A 24,561-nucleotide genomic window follows, 5' to 3' on the forward strand; every position below is an offset into this window, starting at 1 on the left:
CGGAACACCAGTTCAATGCGGACATTTATCTTGGAGATTTGTGTGTAAACTTTAACGTTCTTCCCAACTTGTCAAAGACTGAATGCTGATCATCTATTGTTAGGAAAGTCAAGCTGAGTGTGTATTCTTTGGATTGACCTGGGAACTGCTGTATGAAGTCTGATTTTCTGCTCAAATTATTCAACTTGATCAATAGCAATTATTTTATAAGAATTCCAACATGAGCAGTGAAAATTCTTAGCTTGCTCTCTCTTCCTCTTTGAGCTTACTAAGCATATTTGATTGTCAATGAATAGAGGTTCCGAGTCAACCAGTCCCAGATCTGCTGAATGAACACGATTAAAATGCAGTGAAAGATCTTGATATTGTTAGTTCTATGTTTTGAATTGTTTGCACGGTCTCATATTAGACTGGTTTCTTTGATATCTAGTTTTCTTGCCTTCCTAAAATTCAGGAAAAATGTTGATGTAACTAGTTTTTAATTATTCTAGTCTAGTGCTTAATGCCATTTTGTTAAAAGTTAAGCCCCCTCTTTTTATAGCAGTCTCATATGGTATTCAGGATTTTTTTTTGGCCAAAGTTGAACAATCCAACAGAAAGTCCCAGGCAAGATGGCAGCGATTAGCAGTCAAGATGTGGTGGCGGAGAAGTCCCACAGCGGCACCTACCAATGAGAAAACTTGCTGGGAAAGACTTAAGAGAGCAGGCAAGAAAGCGGCAAGAAAGTTTCTGCAATAAAAATAATTAACAGCAGAATGATACTTGGGGCCGGCAGTATAACATTATAATATGTACTCAGAGGAGTACCAGTACAATTAAAAATAAGATTATGTTGCACATCATCTACAAGTATATATTTGCATTTAGCGTAAGAAATTTCATTTTTTGTCCGTAATGAACTGAGAATTACAATGAATAAACTTTTAATGTCCACCTATTCAATACAATAATAATAATAATAATAATAATAATGTTGTTTATAGATGTAATTACGTTCTAATTATATACAGTACTAGTTTCGATGCATTTTTGAGTCATCTTCAGCTGTACAAATAAATCGGAAAATAGGCTAATTATATAAAACTCATGATAGATGTTGATTGTGCGTGATATAAAACCCTATGAAATCTACATTAAAACAATGACACATAATAAAACCTTATTGAACGAGTTAAAGACTTGAGAGTCAAACATATGGGATTTCTGTCGTCAGTCCTCTTTACCGATGAAGCAACCTTTACCAGAAATGGTATCGTCAATCTGCATAATAGTCATCTGTGGGCTACAGAAAATCCCCGGGAAATGGTTGAAGTGTCTCACCAGCATTGGTTCAGCATCAATGTTTGGGCAGGGATTCTTGGCGACCACATACTTGGACCACTTATTATTCCACAACATCTCAACGGAGGAACGTACCTGGACTTCCTGCAGAATACTCTGCCTGGATTGCTTGAGAATGTGCCTTTGGTAGTAAGACAGGTTATGTGGTTTCAGCATGATGGAGCACCACCCCACTTCCACATTACAGTTCGCCAACACCTCAACAACATCTTCCCCAGGCGCTGGATAGGACGTGGAGGCCCTGTTGCATGGCCTCCTAGATCACCGAACTTAAACCCCCTGGATTTTTACCTCTGGGGACATCTGAAAAGCGTTTTGTATGCTGAACTAGTTCCTAATGAGCAGACCCTTCAACAGCGTGTTCATGACTCCTGTGGCGCTATTCGACGAGAGGCTGGAACGCGCGAAAGAGTGAGGTAATCCATAATACGACGTCTGAACGCGTGCATTGCAGCCCATGGAGGCCACTTTGAACATATGCTGCGACATGGATGCGATTTAGCTATGTACTGTGCTCTGGGACTACTTGTCGTTGCACGCACACAGTCCATTTCCGGACACGTGTTTGTAGGACATTTTTTCCTCCATTTCCAGTCAGGAATCAGTCCCTGCAGTTTGTAGGTTTTATTAAAGTTCACCCTGTATAATTAGATATCAAACATGTATTGTACCCATTGCATTTTCTGGCATGTTATAAAATGGTGTCAAAGTAGATGTACAGCCCACGCAAGTCAGAATTATATAAAATGAACTATGATTTAAATGTTCACAGGCGGCCAAGATCAAGAAAAGAGAGCATAATTTCCAAGGCTGTGAGCGAAGAACATTAAAATGTCAAGTGGATTGTTTGAAAAGAAACAAGATAATATTATTATATATTATTGTATTATTACATAACTAATTTGCCAAGATTCTGGATGGTCACTGAAGACATTAGCTGCGTACAAAGAGAAAGATATAAACCAGATCCAAGCAAAAGATACTGAAATGACTTGTCTTGAGAGGAAGATATGGCGTAATATAATATATTCAGTGCATAAAAACAGAATTGCGCCATAAAATAAGATGATTTAAATTAAATAAGCAAAGCAACTGGTCAGACAAGGACTATAACGTAATGTCGAAGGCTACTGAAATTGGAGATCGGCGGACAGAAAGAAGCTCCCGGCTTTCGTAAGGGAAATAAACAAAAGTTCTAATCCCACTCTCATAACAGAAATAATGACACTAAAAACAAAACTAAACAAAAATAATGTAGTTGTTACCAAAGCAGACAAAAGTGAAACCACAGTCCTCTTAAATAAAAATGACTATATTGAAAAAACAGAAGAATTCTTTTCAGACAAAACCTACACTGTCGTAAACCAGGATCCCATAAATAAGATTCAACGGAATCTAAAAATTATCCTCAAGAATTCTACTTTTTTATTTAATGAACAAGAACACCAAAAAATGATAAATATGAATCCAAAGTTACCAACAGCTAGGGCATTGCCCAAATTACATAAACCCAACGTACCCACACATCCTATAATAAACAGTAGAAATAGTCCCACGTATAAAACATCCAAATTTATACACTATTTCCTCAAAAGACATTACAAATTTAACAACGAATCAACAATCAAAAATTCAATAGAATTTTGTAATAAACTAGGAAAATTCAATTTACAACCACAACATAAAATGGTTTCATTCGACGTAACCAACATGTATCCAAATATACCGGTTAAAGAAACCATCAATATCATCAAACACAATCTCCTTACATACAGTAAATTAAGTAGATGTGAAATAGATGAATTCGTAAACCTATTGAAATTTGTATTAAACAATAATTACTTCACATTTAATAAAAAGATTTACCATCAAACATGCCTAGCAATGGGAGACCCCACGTCGGACATACTGACAGACATATATATGGATCATTTGGAGCAAAACAAAATAAACACAAAAATAAATGGACTTTGCCTTTGGATCAGGTATGTAGACGACACCTTTGTCATAACAGATAGCCCAAAAAATGATAGTGAAGAAATCATAAGTTTCTTAAATAATATTGACCCAAATATAAAATTCACGAAAGAAGATGAAACTAACAACTCAAACTTCCTGGATATTAATGTAACACGAATAAGAGATAGTTTTGAATTTCAAATATTTAGAAAATCATCATACGCTCCTCTAACGATAAAAAATGATTCTCTTCACCCAAAATCACATAAACAGGCGGCTTTTTACAGTTTAGTTTATAGAGCTTTCAAAATCCCCCTTTCAGAGAGTAACTTAAAAAAGGAACTCAATTTTATAAAAGATCTGGCCTCAATTAATGGATATAAAATAAATATAGTCAATCGGATCATCAATAAAGTAAAACAAAAGTTAGTAACTAATCTTACTCCCGAAAAAACTAAGCAGTCCAAATTCGCAACATTTACATTCACCAATCCAGCCATTTTTCAAATAACTAATCCTATCAAAAAACGAGATGTGAATGTAGCATTCAAAACACAAAATACAAACAGAAACATTTTTTTCAACCACAATAGTATAAATTCCAACAAGAATCCTTATCTAAGTTCTGGCATCTATAGATTAACATGTGTAGAATGTAAATGTTCATATGTTGGCCAAACTGGCCGTAACTTTCTCACAAGATACTTAGAACACGTTAATGCTACAAAGCACAACAAACATTCTGCGATGAGTGCTCACATGAGAGAGTCAGGCCACCAATTTACAACCATAGAGAAAGACCTAAAAATTATAAAGAAGATAGAAAAAGGTAAACTAATGACAGAATTAGAAAATATTTATATCCACTTAGACCAGTATTTCAATAAGGAAAAAAAAATTAAATGACGAAATTGAAATAAGAAATCCGTTACACGAACAATTACCGAAACTCTTAAAGACGCTTAATCTAGAAAAAAGTAATTTTGCCAAAGTTTTCATTCCCAAAACAACTAATAATCATCCAACATTAAAGAACTCAACCCCTCCCTGTGCTCCTACTAGATATTCCCCTTCCAAAACCACACCCACAAACATTTCTCCTCCTACCCCTACTCCCTCCCCTCAACCCCCACCACCTCACTCTTACAACACAAGGAGTAGACACAGAACAGACAGTCACCACATAACCTCGGACAACACCAAACCGACAAACAGCAATTGGAGGGGTAAGTGAAGTTTCTTTTTTTTTTTTTTTGCTATTTTGTTTAACGTCGCACCGACGCAGATATGTCTTATGGCGACGATGGGATGGGAAAGGTCTAGGAAGTGGACGGAAGCGGCCGTGGCCTTAATTAAGGTACAGCCCCGGCATTTGCCTAGTGTGAAAATGGGAAACCACGGAAAACCGTTTTCAGGGCTGCCGACAATGGGGCTCGAACCCACTATCTCCCGATTACTGGATACTGGCCGCACTTAAGCGACAAGTGAAGTTTCTAGAAGCACACTCTTAACTAGCAACACAAATTCCGATTACTTACAAGATTCCTTTTCTTGTTACAGACATTCAACAAGATAAACCAAGCAGCAGCTTTCAATACAAACGTTGATTTACGTCCCTTTCAATCATCCTTATCAAATCCATTAGTTCAACGAACGGTCATTGACATCTATAAGAACATATCTTTTCAACAGCATTCGCCGAGGTCACATGACAACAAGCATTTAAATTTCTTGAAGACCAACATTTATCCTGTTATAAGTTCAATCATCAAATTGACGATAAATTTGAATCTTTATAGACTCTTATCCACAAGGGATAAATAACTTTTTTTACCAGATCTCATTGCTAAGAAAATCCTCAAATTTAGCTCCTAAGATTGATCTTCACGTCTTTCTAGGATTTTGGACATGATATATATATATTATTTATTTTATATTTTAGTACTCTCTCTTCCATAATTTTAATGTATTTTCCTATTAAGCACATGTAATTAAGCCATGTATACAAAGATTTTATATTTTATGATTTTCTAATAGAATAAGTTTTAAGTTTGTCAAAAATGTTCTAATAGTTCTTAAGTCTTTATTTATGTAAATAACAATTACTTGAGATTCAGATTTGGCTGATGATGCTCTATAAGGGAGCGAAATATGTCCCATATATAACTTTTTAACTAATGAAGTTATTTTAAATGTAACAACATTATAATGTATTGAACAGGTGGATTCATAATAAAACTTTATTATTGTATATGGACAGAAGTCAAGAATCTTGTCAAGAAAACAGAATTAAGAGATTCAAGAGCATTAGACAACAGAATTATCTGAATTCCATACAAAAATTAAGGCAGAAATAATACTGGAAATACAATGAACCCAGTATTAAATGTTTTGAGAGTTGTCAGCTAAATAAGCAAGCATATAAGAAGAGCATTGACAAGATATTTAGACTACTGGAGGCATTGATATGAACTTTTACATATCGGGATTTATTTATGTTAAACTTAGCGCAAGAAAGAAGATTATGAATATGTGCTGCTAAATTCACACTGGACCGACTTGGAGATGAGTATGTCACCAGCCAACCAATCAACCAGAAGAAAGAGTGAACACCAGCTGATCCATAGTATCCAGCCGGCCAAGGACAACAGCTGTAGCTCAGACAGCTATAAAATTGTCATAAGCCAGAGAATGACAACCTAAGTTCACTAAATTATAGTTCCTAATTAAGTTAGGATGTAGTAACCTCATGAAACTGTTAGTTATTGTGGTGTATTTAAGATATCAAGTGACTCAGTGAAGTGCTATTTCTGAATTAAGCTTTTCATGGTTAATTTGTGCTTGAATCGATATACCTCGAAGAAGTGACCGTATATACATATTGAGTGTATTATGATAGCTATGTAATTTATGATTATTTGCGAGAATGAGTATAGATTTCACACAGCAAAATGAAAGCATACGCAAGCGATGGATTTCTTAAATGGGTTAGGAATTTTGAACATGCTTATTGGTCATCATAATGATATGATATGGAAAGGATATGTAGATAGTATGAACTATTCCTTGTCGATATTCGTCATGAAGAAGTATCATGGTATACTAGATGTTAAATGTTATTCTGAGAGATGAATTATGATCCAGTGAAGCAAATATAGATTCAATGGAGTTTAATACATCGTGGGAAATATTTTATATGAGAAGAGGTTATGATATTTAGACAGATGGTTATGCTAAGAAGTATTAATGAACGAATTGAATATGCAGAATATAATGTAGAAATGAGAAGGCAATGAAGTGAATTGATATGAAATTAGATGCAGAGGTGATGTAATGATGGATGCTGAATGCGAATATTCAATTTCTGGATCAGGTATATGAAGCAAGTGCATGGATAGATTTATCGTCGAGGGAATATAGTAAAATAAGGTAGGTATGGCTAACAGAAACTCATATGTCAAGGCAAATAATTCTTGCTACATCTAAAATAAGGTTGCGTTGTTAGGAAATACCCATATCAAGTGTCATATACAGGTAGTGCACGGGTTAATGGATGATATGTGTATGTTGCTATGATGAATAGTATTGACATCTGAGATAATAAATGAGTTATCGCACTAAGTTGAAAGAAGTCGCTTAACTTTTCAAGGCAAATGAGACTTCATTTCAAGTTAAATGTAGAAAATAAGAGGTCAAAATTATAATTAAGAACTAGAATAGTTATAAATGAGATTTAGATTTTTATTTTAGAAAGATATATGATGATTTTCAAGTGATTAAATATAGTACGACTAGGATGGTAGGTACCAAGATTATAAGTGGCAGTAGGAATTAGTAAGTTTAGCACGTCATTCAATGGAGATAAATATTGATGAAGCAATGACAAACAATTTAAGAGCTCAAGACTTAAAGATTCAAATATGAGAAATACGTGTTATTTAAACAGTGATGTTGATTTTTAAATTTATTATTATTTAAACATGTGATGAACTAAGGAAAGTATTTAAATATCAAATAGTGATTGAAGATAAGATGTTGAGCTCATGTCAAGATTGAGAATGAACAATTTTAATCAGTCCTGATGTAAATGAAATCGATGGATAATATTAACTTTTATGTTCTGATATATGGAACAAAGATTTCAATTAATTATTTTCTCTTTCCTAGGCATTATGTTAATAAACTTGTTGGTTTAGATTTTACATGTGTAATTAATTAATTAATTAATTTGTAGGGTGATACTGTAGGATAGTTTAGTGTTAAGTTGAGTTTTTGCGCTCTTTGACATTAAAGCATTGAGGAGAGTGCGAAAGGATGAAGACGTTCATCTGACATTGAATAGCGAGTTATTGCGTTGTACTTCTCTTCTGAATTCACGTAAAACTGGACTACATGCAAGAAAATTTACCATGAGGTAATAGAGCAGTCGGAGAATTTTTATTTACGTCGTTGCTGGACACAGGAAGGGCGCAGTATCAAAAGATTTCCCACCGACTTAAAACTACAAAACCTATAATTTACAACATTCAAATTCCGTGCTCATGTCGGCATGGGTTAATATCGGCCTATTAAGATGAAACTTTGTTTTTGAGTAAATCCGACCAGATGGAAAATATTTAGGGAATGAGACAAAAAAAAAAAATTAAAAATAGCTTTTTCTAATTTTGCAAAATAAGGAACACCCTAATATACACGACTTATGTGCTTTACCCTTGTGAGCAAGTGTCATCAGCTACGCCCAGATTATTGATTCTTCTTCCACCAATTGAAATGCCTCCAGTCCAGCAATAGAATAATAACAGAATCAAAAAAAGAATGAAACAGTTGAAGTGGCTGAATTATAAATGAGCTTAGTGTGCTGAAAGAGATCATAACCTAGTATGAAAGGAATGGTGTGGTGTGGTCTTCAGCTACGTAGAAGCAGTAGGGCTATGAAAATTTGTTAATTTTAATGGGTAATTCAATCTGTCTAAAAATATCAGAGAAATGCTGAGAAATGGAAATACATTTAAGAAAAGTTTGTGACAGAAATATGAGGATATAACTGAGAAAATTTCTATTAAAAAAAACTTGCAGGAACAGAAACTACAGAATCAAGTAGAACAATAGAGGAAATATTAGAAATTTGTGTCAAAACATATCAATTGTGAGCAGTGATGGCAGAAAACGTGGGTCATTTTTCTCTAGGATGCCATGAGCTGCCAACTAACAACGGGAGCTGAACATCCTGAAGTCTTAATAGGGCAATAACAAGCTTAATGTCCAATGCCTTGGCAATGATAATTACAAGAGGATGTCTTATGTTGAATAGAACCAGTGATGCCAGTTGATATGGCAAAAGGCATGTGATCAGAGATAAGTGGAGGAGTATTAGTGTAGTATAGGAAATTACTGTAATTATCGAACTGAGCTATCTGATATAAATGGACAATTGTAGTTGGAAGGGCAAAGGGGTTTAACAATTGGAGGAAAGCAGGTGCAGCATAAAATCTAATAAATGATATTTCTAAAGGGATGGTATGAAATTCCCAGAACTTCAGCAAATATGGTGATAGAATCTAAGTAACCAAATACTGATTCATCGGACTGCTGATATCGATGAATGAACTGTTGACTTAAATGATGTTGAATTTTATACCGAAGAAAGGGACTGAAGTGCAAAAAGAAACAGACCATTTACTTTATTGTGCAAATAATTTAGCCAAATATTGCCGAGATGTCCTGTGATTTTTGGTTAGAAAAGGGACAAGAGCTGTTGAAATGGAGCAAGTTGCATTTTTATGAAGTTGTGAACAGAAAAAAGCCAAAGAACACAGTTCTTGGGGTATATACAAGTGACTTGGGATATTTTCTCAAGACATTTTTTAGTACGGTATATGAAAACTGATAGTGTGATTCGATGTCAAATTAGAACAATAATTGTGCAGTCCATAGAATAAATTAGGAGAGGGTGTTTGGAGTGTTAAGGAGAATAAATCATTATGGGGAGAAAAAAAAAAAAAATCAGGAATATTATAATGGGGAGGGGGTAAACAAAGGAATTTTGTTTTTACTTCAATGTCAAATGAAGAAAGGAAGATAAAGGTGGATTGTCTTTACTTGGAAATGGGGATAATGAAGCATCTGAACTGAAGAAAATTAGATTAGAGGGTAAATTTGGCATAGATAAAGTAAGAGAGAGGTCCTCAGATGAGGCAAATGGTGAAAAATTTTCAGAAAAATAAGCCATAATGCATCAATATGACGTTTTTAAAGACGTGAAAGAAGGGAGGGAGCTCCCCCTGATATTAAGCAAAGTGATAACTAGGACGATTTTATAATTCTGCTACCATGTAACGTTGATCATTGGGGGGGGGGGGGGGGGCACAACAATTAAGTAGGAGTGATATCTGATTGTCAACATTACTTTTGCCATGTTTGAATGTAGGACAGATTTGCCTTAGGATATACGAAGACAGTCAGTGGGTCCAACCAAATAAAGCACAGTCAGACAAGCAATAACGGATGCTAAGCACAGGGAAGCAATGCTGATGTGAACCCAAGAGGTGCTTTCCAAAACATGAGACGGGGGGATAGAGGAAGAGGGAAATAGGACTGATTCAGAGCCAGATTAGAGCAGCAGCAAACAATTCATTAATATACATTATATTGAATTCAGAAGAGCCAATAAGTTAACCAATAAACATGATTTTGACATTTTTACACCAGTAATTATGATCAACGAAAACAGAAACTACCAGCATGATAATAAACATGTAACTCAATACCATATGAGACTGCTATGGTGGGTGGGGGGGCCTTTCACGAAAATTACACTATGCACCAGACTAGAATATATACAACTAGCCGCATCAACATTCTTACTGAATTTTATGAAGGCAAGAAAACTCAGTAACATGAAAAAAACAGGTGAACGTGAGACCTCGCAAGCAATTCACATCCTAGAACCAACAATTTCAAGACTGCATTTTAATCACATTCATATTCAGTGGCCCTAGAGCAGCTTGACTTAGAACATCTATTCAGTGACAATCAAATATGCTTCATAAGCCAAAAGAGCAAGCTAAGAGTTTTCACAGCTCTTTTAGGAATTCCTAGAAAATTATTATTACTGACCAAGTTGAATAAAATTTGAGCAGAAAATCAGAGTTCATACAGCAGTTTGCAGAACAATCCAAACACCCTCAGTTTGACTTTTCTAACCGAGCGAGTTGACCATGCAGTTAGGGGAGCGCAGCTGTGAGCTTTCATTCAGGAGGTAGTGGGTTCGAACCCCACTGTCGGCAGCTCTGAAGATGGTTTTCTGTGGTTTCCCATTTTCACACCAGGCAAATGCTGGAGCTGTACCTTAATTAAGGTCATAATCACTTCCTCCCCACTCCTAGCCATTTGCTGTCCCATCGTCGCCATAAGACCTATCTGTGTCGATGCGACGTAAAGCAAATTGTAATGAATGAAAACTTTTCTAACAAAAGAAGATCAATGCTCAAAGTCTTTGACAAGTTGGAAAGAATGTCGAAGTTCACAGATAAATCTCCAAGATAAATGTCAACATTGCACTGGTGTCCCAAAGGATCACAATTCATGGTCAAGTTAGGAAAATCCCACAAACTTTGAAAACTACAAACTAGTTGTACAAAGTGACATGACACATCAAAAAGTTTTGTTAATCTTAAACACATGTACGCAATCCAAATGAGGGTTTTCCTGTCCCATAGCTTCAGCGTCCAAGTAATTAAGTCAAATTGGAAAATACTAGAATGCTCCCCATCATGACTTAGCCTACCTTAGCAGATCGCAAGTAAGCAGACAGACGACATGGGTTCCTATGCAGCGAGTCTACGGCAGTGTACACTTTTCTGAAGAGAGAATCGCTCATTTTATAGCAATACAGGAGAGCATGATATAATTATGTTCACCAATCACTGCACACTCATGGTTCCAGAAAGAACTAGATAGCACAATAGCTGTGACGTCAAAGTCACCTGATGAGAGTCGTTCCATATGAGGTGACCAGACAAGTAGGAAGTTTGTTCAGTCACAGTATAGTAAGGGCTCTCGTGTAGTGTAGTTCCGAGCGTAAACATGCCGGTGGTGACATAGTAGGCGAATGTCCATTCCAGGCAAACCCAATACAATAGGAAAGCAAGATGAGCGGTTCTTACAATATAAGCAGTACACAAATATGTTCTACAAGTTTAACTAATTATAATGTGATATAACATTTCCAATTAATCATAGGGGGAAAAAAGGAATTAGACCCAACTCTGTCATTTTTCTCAAACAGAAATGAAGGAAGTACTGGCCCAAACCCAATCTAAAGGACTTCAGCTCATTTCCACCACCGGAAGTAAAGCTACAGAAGCTCTTTTCTTCACTGGCCGACAGCCTGGTAATGGAATGTTACCTAATCTGAATAAGTTTAGAAGCAATTGTAACAACATGACTCATGTGGATAACGTATTGTTTTAAGGCATCATTTACAATGGATGAAAACCATGTTGACCATAAAATGACAACTTACCACTCTGGCTCTGTTTTCTAGTTTTTGTAATAGCAGCTTGCCCTGTGGGTGATCTATTACGAAGAGCTGTAAACTTCTTTATTCCTTTATGGCCTGGTAAAGGTGAAAGTCTGGCATTTGGTGACGTCTGCTGAAGCAACGAGTGCTTCTTAGCATCAACTCCAACAGTTTCCTGCAAAACACATCAATTACAAGAATGATTTTTCTCTTCAGATATCATACGCTCAGATGCCACCTCCACAGACGCAAAAAGCAGCCTTGAAAATTCATTTTCTACAGTTTTTCAATACAAGAAATGTAGGAGAAAGAGTCTGACAGTAGGACAAAAACCCTCTATGAAGTAGTGTAGGCAGATTTCCTAAAATGCCAATATAAGACAGTTGTGACATTGTTGGGAACTTGCAGAAAATTTTCCATACAGAAGGAAATATTAAATATTCATTCTTTCCTTAAGTAAGAAAAATACGGAAATCCACCAAAGTTGCTGGCAAGTTTTATGCTGCATGAATTTATCAGTAGTTAAATAAACTCAATTTATGGATTTGCAAAAACTGCAGAAATATTGATCCTTAACAATATGTTTCTTACTTTATTCTAATAACATGACAGAATGCATTTCTAAACAACTGAAATCCACTTTAATTCATGAAATTCAATCACTAAAATTAGAATAAAATCAAACCAGTTTTCACATGCTTTCAAACATCTGCATTGTTTACTACTACAGCAAATTATTTCCTCTAAGTCTTAAATCTCTCTAACCCTTAGTTATCAGGAGACTTTCAGAAATCCCCTCACCTACTTCATGGTAGCAAAAATTGTCCAGAAGAGTCTGTTGTCATGTAAAAGAGGTTAATTTAGCACTCATAAGTAATTTTTGATACAAATCTAAATGAACCATTTACACATTGCCTGGATTAAAAAAGGAAGTACCGGGCGAGTTGGCAGTGCGCATAGAGGCGCGCGGCTGTGAGCTTGCATCCGGGAGATAGTAGGTTTGAATCCCACTATCGGCAGCCCTGAAAATGGTTTTCCGTGGTTTCCCATTTTCACACCAGGCAAATGCTGGGACTGTACCTTAATTAAGGCCACGGCCGCTTCCTTCCAACTCCTAGGCCTTTCCCATCCCATCGTCGCCATAAGACCTATCTGTGTCGGTGCGACGTAAAGCCCCTAGCAAAAAAAAAAAAAAAAAAAAAGGAAGTCATAAAATTAATTCATGACTGACAGATTTTGTACATGTTTTAAAGAAAATTATTTTCATGAACTGATGCTCTAGAATTAAGGAACTTTCATTAGATCTTTACTGCTGTTAAATTTGAATTTGGAGAAAAGGTCTATTGAGACCTTTGGCAGTCTGAAGGGAGAAGTATTTTTCATGGATTTTCAGTCTCAGAGTTTAGTTACATGGGAGGAATGACATGAAGTTACCTTTAGTAAGCATGTGAAAACTACAAAATTTCATCCTGAAGGACAAATATTATGAAAAATTATGCCTACTAACACAAACATCTTCATGTGTGATTCATAAAGGGAATGCAACAAAAATATCGAAGTTCTATGACCTCATAATAGACACGATGTTACTACATGCCTACAAGAGCGAAACTACAATTCTGTCATTTACGACCCAACATAAAGGAACTTCCTGCTATACTAGCACAGTGCTCTTCCACTACATGTTTATTATAAAAATCTGTTAAGTTGTAACTTTACCGCCAATTTTACAAAAATAAATCTCTTATTGGGAATGTATGGAAATGCATTAAGTACATGTAATATGCTCTATTTGTGTGAAAAATCAAATTCCCTCATTAGGAACAATGAGCACTTTGTGGAAGAAACTGGGTAACTAGAGAAACTAAAAATTGAACTGATAAATTGTTGGAGAAGATAGCAGCACAAAATATAATAGCATTAAAAGGAAATAATAATTATAACAGACTGAACCCTTAAGACAGGTATTTAGTTTTTAATATACTATATAACTTGAACAAAGTATTGAATAATATCCAAATTTGATCACAATTTAAACCCCCCCCAAAAAAGAAAAACTAACAATTTTCTTCACAGCACTTTCATCCTAACTATCATTCTTTCACGTTAAGTGGATTAGAAATCTACACAACTCAGCAAAACCCCAGTTAAATACGAACTCTAATTCATCAATTAGTCCCTCAGAGCATGCACAACTTAGCAAATCACTTAAATCTTCCTAATAAAATTTGGAATTTGAAATTAATATAAGTGAAATATTAAGGAGGTCATTTTATTGCAAGAAAGACCATACAAATACAATTCCTATTTTACTGAAGATGACTCCATATTGGGTTTTTGATGAGGGGTTTGATAATGTTACCCGACAGCTACCAATCAGTCCCAACATTTCAGTAACAAATGGGTATATCAGCACTTGCCTCAGGTTGTTGAGCATGTTCACTTAAGCTCAGGAGCCACTGATTCATATCATCAGCATCATCAGCTTGCAAAAGTACTTCTGAACCTGTGGAAGTGTTCACTCTCAAAACATGTTTGCGTTTGGTGTAATCGTCAGCAATTTCAATTTGGCTTGATCGCATGTCAATCTGCTGTTCTCCCTCATTTTGGACAATTGGTGTCTGTAACAAATTACATACCAGTACTTTCAATTCTATTTATCACAACAAACTGCATAATAAAGTACACTAGGAACAATACTGATGACATACAGAGAGAGGTCTTAACTATTTCACTACAATAAGCAATCTGAACACAAACATGAAATGAATGCAATAGAACTGTGGCTATAAATATTGGTTGAAAATGGATCAGCCTTTTGAAGTTATTCAGGTGGAACTTTTATCATGTATTTGCGTAATATATGTTGTGAATCAAAGCCACAGAGGCTGGAATGTCAAATCTGGAATAAAGACTATTTGCGATTTGTAGCACCAATATAATGGAAGGCTTATGTTCACAAATGAAATTTATTTCCATACTAGTTTGGTTTCATAAATATATTTAACATTCTAGTTGGAAGAAGAGAAGACCCTAGTTAATAGTTTTTCCACCTTAACAACTGAAGTTAGATTCTTACTGATAGCAAAGTGGAACAATCATCAATAAAATTAATAATAATGTACTGTAGTTTCAGGAATGGTATCCTACTTTGACAGTGCACCCAGAACACAAAATGGGTCAGGATGGCTCCAGCAACTAAAGAACAGATTTAAATTCAAAATAAGTACTTTCTGCACTAAATGCATATCTACCCATTAGTCCCGTTTCCAGTTACGAGGTTGGGGATGAGAAGAGGTGAAATGACATGGAATGATTCTACAGCCAAGTGCCCTTCCACCTTAAGTGAGGTTGATGGCAGGAAGGAATTGGCTGTGGCCTATGAATAAGAACTGTCCTTGCATTTGCCTTGAAGTGAAAATGGGAAACCATCGAAAACCATTCTCAGGATACCCGATGGTGGGGATCGAACCCACTTGTCTCCCGAATGCAGAGTTTGGTATCATAGCTGTCGTGCGTTAACACATGCAGCCAATCTGCATGGACTTTGCAATAAATACATAAATAAAATTTAAAATGTTAAAATCAGAGAAAAATGAAAAACTGCTTTATTACAGAAGTTTTAAAAATTAGTACAAAACCTTCAAAGAAAAAAGAACCACACTACATAAGAACAATTAAGCAATTGTATTTGCAAGAAAAGACAATACTTCAGTAAAAAACACATGAATGAAACCTGAAAAAGGATCTATGTACCATGTTCTTGTAACTAATAAAGGTTCAGTGCCCCAACTTACAATATCAAACTTTCAATATTTATAATTTTAGTACAGCTACAGTTTTAGTACAAGCATTGCAAAAGTTTACAGTGCGACCCTTCAATAAAACTGTTTGTGTTTCTGGAAAATAACTGATCATTTTTTCTAAAGTCGCCTTACTTTTCAGTCATGATGTGGTTTATTCACTGAAGTAGTTGCATGTCTATTGTGGCTAGATCTTATAATCTTCCTATTTTTAGAACATTTCATGTGATCCAGATAGAACTATCATTTAATAACTTCCTCACAAACACTTGACAAGGATTTTCCTTTGTGACATTAATTCAGAAATCTTGGGAAATATTTAATTTTCCAGTATTCACAAAGGTACCTGCAGTTTGCACGAGCGTTACAACATAAGGATGTTTCGGTCTGCAACATCCCTTCTTCCGCCTTTCTTACGTTCCAATATTATCAACATGTACAGGACATGGCCACACGACTACTACTCTGCCAAAGCTCTCCAGCAACCAGCATCAACGAATTGTGGACACTTAACACCAGCCTGGCAGGCAATTCCCCAGGAGAACATTCAAGGCATCTTTGATTCAATGCCAAGACATACAGCAGCTCTATTTGCAGCTCGTAGAGGTGTTAGAAAATAATGTTTTCATGTATGAAACTCTGCCAGGCCGAGAAGCTGCAATGGTAGCTCAATTTGGCAGGTTTCATCCCAGCTCAGTGTGGTGTTAATTCAACATGCTCAAATATACCGGTCATGTGTTGGTGGATTTAGTAAGGGCAAAATTCTGGTATCTTGGCGTCTCTGAAAACAGTTAAAAGTCTTAAAATACATATTATCATTATTAGTCTGGAACTGTTATCATTCATGTACATCAGAAATACTAACATGGAAAATAAATTTGATTCTGTTCTCATATCTCATTCATGGTATTGCAATTTTCATAAACACAAATACAAATCAGTTTTTGTACTTTTATTTTTTATGAACTTTAATGTAGTTAATATGAATGCTTTCTATAGGAAAGCATCGTTTTTAAGCAGATATACAAAATAAAATATGACATTTCTTGAAAATCAAAAAACGGTAACTTATTTCAACCTCGACACCTGTGCTAACTTATCCTACCCATGGAAAAAGTGGGCACAATTTGAACTAAAAATTAGAGTAGAACCCCACTTAACCAAACTTCGCTTAACCGAAATGCTCTGGCAACATTGTATTTTAATATTTTCTTTTTACCCTCTTATTTGTAGATGCCGATATTAGTAATTCTCTTGCTATATGAGCTGAGAGCTACTAGGCAAACCCCGCTTTTATATTATGACTTATGCCAGAATGCACGTATAGCATAAAACAAAAGTTTCTTACCCTCTAGTTTGGTCCACTATACATTTTTCCTGGAAAAAGCAGGTATTATTATTATTATTATTATTATTATTATTATTATTATTATTATTATTATTATTATTCATGAAGATTATGTAGATTGTGGTTAACGTTGCTTCAGTTGCAGAAGTTTCATCTTGTTTATCTTTCTTGTTTACTGCTCGGACTATGCTGCAGCTTCTGCTAAGAAACCAGGGAAGTCCAGCGACCCTTCTCCATTAATATTTTTCTTTGACCCAAAGTCGTTCCACTGGCCTTGCGGTTCTATACTGTAGTTCCAATGCTTTTCTTACCCCACTGCAACATGAATTACCTGCTCGTAACGGTACTGTATCTTATTCTTATCCGACCAATGCTGTCCCAGGCATGTGGACTGGGTTCTTTTGAAATACAGTAGCAAGGTACAGTATGCAGTAACCAGTAATGTTAAATGTACAGTGGCAAATGCGTACTTATTGAATGTCAACTAAACAAAAAGTTGTTGTTGTAGGGAACGAAAAAAAAATTGAAGGTGTGAGACAGGTGGAAAATTGTGCAATATTACAAAATGTTGCTGCAGATTATGGAGTAGGTGTGTCAACAATGGTGTATTGGGTAAAAACAAAATCTAAATTAATTGAGCATTCCTCTAAGCTACCAAACCACAAAACTATGAAAGAGGGTGGGTATGAGAAGGTAAACGAAGCAGTATTTCTTTGGTGTATACAACAAGGTGAAAAAGGAATACTGTTATCCGGTCCTATAATTCAAGAGGAGGCTAAATTATTGGCTACAAAGTTAGGGGATGATGGAAAGGTCTTCAAGGCTAGTTCAGGATGGCTAGATAGTTTTAAAAATAGATACGGCATACATTAGTTACATCTAAGTGGTGAGAAGCTTTCCGCGGACCCACTGGCTGTTGATGTTTTCAAAACAGAATTTGAAGAGATCAGTGACGGACTGACAAAAGATCAGGTATATAATGCTGACGGAACAGGGTTGAATTTCAAAATGTTGCCAATAACATCCTTAGCGTCAATTAAAAAAAAAAATTGTGTTGATTGACAACACCCCAACATACCCAGGGAAGTTGGAAAGTGGTGATATTGTTGTTCGGTTTCTGCCCCCTAATGTGACAAACTTAGTTCAACCCATGGACAAGGGTGTTCTGGAACATTCAAACGCCATTAATGTGTATTTCTGCTACGATCTATTCTGAGTGCTTGTAAATTATCTGGTAAAAGTCTTACGGATTCGTTGAAGTCTATGAACTTGACACATATGATTTATTGGTGTGCCCAATCCTGGAAAAAGGTAACATCAGTAACTCTTTGTAATTCCTGGAAAAAATTGTAAGAAGGGAATTTTTTTGGAAGATGAGGAAAATTATGATAACCTGCATGAGTTGACAACACCAAGATCCCCGCAGCTATCCTTTGGAATCTGGAAAGGAAAACCCGTGAGGCTATCGAAATAAAAAAAAACCACCCGAATAATATGAATTTAGGAGGTTATAAAAAAGCAATTCTTGGATGCCTATATACCAATGTAAACCTGAAACCCCTCAAATATGCTGATACAAGTCTTCACTCCACACAGACACCACCATACCAACTATTTCTCAAGACTGGCCAATTTAACACTAGCCAACTAGACCCGGGCTCCCCTACCCATGCCTGTGTGCTACAATGTTACACGCACGAAGATGTGCACGAGATGCATAAGTTTCCCATTTTCTCTCGAAATATTGTGCATATACCGGTACCTTGAGTTTACAATGACCATTCGAAATTTCATGTACACCTTTCAGTTAACTAGCACTGTAAAGAGTAACTGATATGGATTTTGTAATATGACCATTACTCTGACCATATAATGAACAAACAGCTTCTGCAAGTGAAGCAAAATACGACCAAACACCTCTGGCCAAATATCCTTACTGTCAGTGAGGTGAATAATTTGAAAGTGGTAAAGCAAAGTTTCGGAAAGGTAAGTTTGTAAGATTGTACCAATGTAGGAGAATGTAAAATCACTGTAGTAGTGTGGATATGAAAATATTTTTTCACACTTCATATAGCCTTTATTAGCATAGAATAGGGAACAGTTTGGTGGGATTAAAACACATTTCACCAGGCAAGTTGGCCATGCGGTTAGGGGTGCGTGGCTGTGAGCTTGCATCTGGAAGATAGTGAATTCCAATCCCACTGTCAGCAGCCCTGAAGATGGTTTTCCATGGTTTCCCATTTTCACACCAGGCAAATGCTGGGGCTGTACCTTAATTAAGGCCACAGTTGCTTCCTTCCAACTCCTAGACCTTTCCTATCCCATCATTGCCAGAAGACCTACCTGTGTCGGTGCGACACAAAGCCACTAGAAAAAATACACATTTCGGCTGTTCCTAAATATATGCCCTTCAGTAGTCGAAGGATATACACTATATAGATCTGCTTTCTACATTACCTCAAATACACACAGGTAAGATATTTTAATCCTCTATTAAAAGCAAGTTTGTAGTTTTATGAGGAATTTGAACCAAAGGGACGTGACATTTCAGTTAAAAAATACAATGTATACTGCATTGACAGAGAACCATGTACATCTTAGAGAGAAAGCATCAACAATGCCACACGACTATCATTCCTCTCAGTCCCTCTTTTACTATTATGAGGGGGGATCAAATATAAACGGGATTTTATTTTTTATTTAAAATCGTTTATTGAATAACACAAGGCTATTACAATTTATTTTTCCACATAGTTTCCTACTTTGGAAATGCATTTGTCCCAGTGTATAGGCAGTTTTTTTTTATGCCCTCATCGTAAAAACAGGGTCATGTCATCAGTCAGTTGCACATGAAGTCTTCCACACCCTCGTCATCTTCAAATTGTTGCCCTCCTAGAACTTCTTGAAGCGGTCCAAACAAGTGGAAATCACAGGGCAATAAGATCGGGCTGTAAGGAAGATGAAGTATAGTCCAGTGCACTTCCTGTAGCTTGGAGACAGAGCTGCAGAATGGGGCCGCGCAATTGTCAAATCGGTTGGTCACGTCTTTTGCGGCGATATGCAACCCCCGCCTTGTTCAACAGCTTGCAGTAGTAAGCAGCATTGATTGTGCATCACTAACGCAAAAATATCTGTCAGCAAAATGCCTCGCCGATCGAAAAAAAAAAAACGGTTGCAAGAACTTTGCCAGCTGACAGTCGAGTCTTGGCTTTCACTGGTGCTGCCTCCCCTTTCCTCCGCCACTCTTTACACACACGCGTCCTTGAAAATGTTTTGTCACCGAATTGTGCAGTCAATCTCTGACAAATTTCCGCCTCTGTAATTCCTTCACGAGCAAGAAATTTTATAATGCGTTGCCCAGTGGAGGGGTGCAACTGTTACTTCGACATCGTGAGCGTTACTGACGAGACGACACGGCGAGAAATATCTAACAGGACGCTTTCCGCACTCCTAGCTGTCCCGCCTAAGCATAGCAGAAACGCGGGGCCAGTCCTACCAACTGTTGATGTTCAGGAACAAAAATCCTGTTTATATTTGATCGACCTTCGTAACAAACGCAGCAATAGGCAGTATACGCATGAAGAATATCCACTGATCTCTATACATGGATCGCTGATGGCAGGTCTCCGCTGCAGGAGAAAGTACGCCAAGTTGAGTGCGCGGTTCGCCATGTTGGCGTACCCAACCTAGAGCTCTCCTTATGGGGAAGCAATGATAACATAGTCAATTTTAAGTCGCAATTAATGGCGCACTGGAATAATTAAAAATATAGAGACATGTTCACTCAAAGCATAAGGACATTGGGATCACTGACATGTCATTCCGAGGTCACTAAATCTACGGGATAGCAATAAACATGAGTGTATAATAACGGCCGACAAATATTAACTTAGGTGCTGAATACATGCAATTAGCGATCGGTAAAACAATACAAGTGAAAAGCCGTTTCTGGAAACATTGCTGTAAATTGTATACATGTATGCCACGAAATTATGCATTCTTAAAATGATGTACCTATAAACGTAGCTCACTATACAGGCCTAGATTCGACATATCGTAATCGGTGCTTGATAATGAATTTCTGTTTCCATGAAATAACGCGCATATTATCAAATTAAAATATCAGTGAAGCAAATGTACACATTTATAAAACCAGCAAATATTCAAAACTTGTCAATATATCACATTACCTGCAGCTTAATTTACTACTACAGACCTCTTTAATTAAATTCAGCTAGCAAAGCGATATTGATAGTCATCATCAGATATATGTAACACCAGTTAAAAGAGTCCCAAATACCACGAATTGTATAATGGAATAGCCCCAAACACCCACCACACTTTCCCTTCTCCCACCCATAATTATTACTGATGTAAATAAGGTCTAGAATTCCCCCAGACTTCATTTTCTAAGATTGTTATAAGGTCACGTCAATTATTTCATCGAAACCGTCAGTTTAATTACGAGAAATAAAAAAATATATAAGTAAATTTTTACTTGCAGTTAATGTTCAGTAAAATTGAAAACGGTTGGCTGTACATCACTTCTAAGGTGTACAGTTTGTCCATTTCTATCAAAACAGTCTTCCTCTAAGTGATCCGAGCAGAGAACAGCTGTTTTAGAAGGCTCCCAATTCTCCCGCCTGATACTCCTAATCGATGATCTTAGATGTTCGGGTCTCGAGAAAGGAAACCTACAAAAATTAATTGCCATTTTGCTCCCGGAATATGCGAAATAAGATACAATAAACCTAAAACTCAAAACACTACCCTAGGAAGATTCTTATGTACAGTATAAAACTCCCCGATGAAATGATTTCTCCTTCTACTGATCGGTTCTGTTTGTACATCCATAAGCTGAACACTGCGGTATGTTAATACCCCGTAGAATGTTTCTTCATTCATATTTCAGATAAACACATCATCATCTGTCGGCTTTTTCCCTCGGACACAGCGAGGGATCCCACCTCTACCGCCTCAAGGGCAGTGTCCTGGAGCTTCAGACTCTTGATCTGGGATACAACTGGGGAGAATGACCAGTACCTCGCCCAGGCGGCCTCACCTGCTATGCTGAACAGGGGCCTTGTGTGAAGGGATGGGAAGACTGGGAGGGATAGGCAAGGAAGAGGGAAGGAAGCGGCCGTGGCCTTATGTTAGGTACCATCCCGGCATTCGCCTGGAGGAGAAGTGGGAAACCACGGAAAACCACTTCCAGGATGGCTGAGGTGGGAATCGAACCCACCTCTACTCAGTTGACCTCCCGAGGCTGAGTGGACCCCGTTCCAGCGCTCATACCACTTTTCAAATTTCGCGGCAAAGCCGGGAATCGAACCCGGGCCTCCGGGGGTGGCAGCTAATCACGCTAACCACTAAACCACAGAGGCGGACTCAGATAAACACATACATATTTAAACTGAATCTTGTAATCCACAAGTATACTACAAGGCAACGAACCTAAATTCGTAAAATACACTACTATTTACTTTGCAATAACAAAGCACAGAACACTCGTTGAACTACAATCAAGAGGCCTGGCGTCACTGAACTAAGCATAAACAAAGCAAGCGCGCTCCTCGTGGTCTACTGCACCATACGCTCGCTGCTATCTTACTACGCCAGTCATCTTCTATTCGGCTTACTGCTACCCAAGCTACCAGCCATCCAGGTATAGAGATCAGTGAGAATATCCCTTATTTTCACCTTTTTCTATATATATGGTAAAGCAAGAAGGAAATATTTTAATCGCCCGACCGAACTAAACATGGAATATATTTTCCAATCAAAAAGCGGACTATATAGACAGTCCGAGTGGCACTATACAAAACAGAAAATCTGACTTCGCTCTAACATCAAAGGCTAAGCAAGTAACTCATTCTCAACAAGGGCCGGAAATGCCTGGCTAAGAAATAAGGACTAGTAAACTAGTTTCAGGGACGCGACTCCGATAATAATGCCTCATCACAATTTGATTCTGAACAATAACACGTACCGTGCTTAAGAAATAAATCATGAACGTCGACTAGGCCACGAGGACGCAACACTAAACAGACGGACATCCGGACACGTCCGTTTCCTCGCGGTACACGTGCTCATTACAAACATGGTAAGTAGCAACGAACTTTCACCAGCAGCAAGAGTCGACTTAAAGCGTTCATAAAGAGTGTATGTGTGCCCTCAAATGCCACAGATTTTTAAGACATCAGAATACCGAAATTTTGCACTGAAAAGTTCGTCAACGTGATAGTAGTTCTACCGGCAAGAGTGTCTGATTTATTAATAAGCACACGAAATGCCAACCGACTGTGCCAACATTCGACAGCACAACATTGGAAAAAAAGATGAGCGTAGATACAATGTAAGTTAGTACCTATCGACAATATGATCCTTGCGGCTGAAACACAACAGGTATAGTACCTGCTACAACACCTCTGAGACATTATTATCCTTTTTCAACCACAGAAACGCCACAGGGCTGGTGAAAGATGATATAGGGACCTACAGCTGTTGCGCTCTAGAAGATTTCAATTCGTCCTTGGAGAAGAATCGGCTAATGTCACGCAACTTCGTACGTAAACGAAGAGAATTATTTTATTTGATGTATTTATCGGAGGTAATAATGCGTACACATGATCTCCCGACAGGAATAAATTTCAAGGATGGAAAAATAAATGTAGGCTACTTAGCCTATACTGCTACTGGGGTTAAGTGTATAAAGTCAAACCGGTACTAATACATCGAAGGTTTTTCGGAGACAAGAATGGGACAAATGCTAAGACTGCCTTAAGTTTAAACTCCAGCATTTGGCAGGTGGGGAAACGGGAAACAATCGAAAACAGTCTTCAGGACTGCCGATGGTGGTATTCGAACCCACCATCTCTCGAATGCAAGCTCAGAGCTACGCGACCCGTGTAGGCAACTCGCTCGGTAGGTTATACTGTTAATTATAGACCTAATCAGAAGAACAACGTAGCCTAGTTTAAAGGCTGGAGCGTTTTAGGATTCCTATGAAGGCGAACAATGAGTAGGCCTACCGGTACTATTTTCATTTAATATTAATTTACTATTATGTGGTTGAGGACGGGACGCCGTAATTATAATTATTTTTAATACGCCAGATAAAGAACCCTGTACCGGTTTACCTGATACACGGGAATGATAATTTTAAGAATCTACAACCATGAACAAGTAATATTATTGGCGAAGGAGACCCACAGTCAAGCTTTAATAATGATGCCCTAAGATGCATTTCAGTGGGCTTGGCAGACTGATATGTAATAGCAACTTCCTGCTCGTTGAGGAAAGCAACGGGAAACTACCTCACTCCTCATTTCCCTAGTACGCCTCTTCAGTGATGCTTAGGCCATCTGTGACAGCTGATGGCGGAGCTGTTGAGGATCCAACCAGCCTTAGGGCTGAAGACTCAACATACATACACAAGCATAACTTTTCCGTAAATAAACTAACATAATTATAGCTATCATTTGACTGATCGTCTGATCCCATAGAATTAGGCAATGTATAATACTGAAGGTACAGTCTCGATAGCTCATGCGGCAGTGTGCCGGCCTCTCATAGCTGGGTTCCATGGT

The 24,561-nt window shown here is 37.2% G+C and overlaps 1 protein-coding gene across 1 annotated transcript in view; it reads right to left on the reverse strand.

Moving 5' to 3' along the window:
* The window catches only part of RhoGAP19D (Rho GTPase activating protein at 19D), a 528,281-nt gene that overhangs the window by 274,394 nt on the left and 229,326 nt on the right, over positions 1 to 24,561 (reverse strand). The window contains exons 15-16 of the mRNA XM_068226072.1: positions 14,242 to 14,442; positions 11,825 to 11,996 (exon numbers count right to left, since the gene is read on the reverse strand). Of these exons, the coding sequence (XP_068082173.1) occupies positions 11,825 to 11,996; positions 14,242 to 14,442 (373 nt within the window). The remainder of the gene's footprint in view (positions 1 to 11,824; positions 11,997 to 14,241; positions 14,443 to 24,561) is intronic.

The sequence above is a fragment of the Anabrus simplex genome, chromosome 2 (assembly GCF_040414725.1).
Source record: "Anabrus simplex isolate iqAnaSimp1 chromosome 2, ASM4041472v1, whole genome shotgun sequence".
In the NCBI taxonomy this organism is placed as follows: Eukaryota; Metazoa; Arthropoda; class Insecta; order Orthoptera; family Tettigoniidae; genus Anabrus; species Anabrus simplex.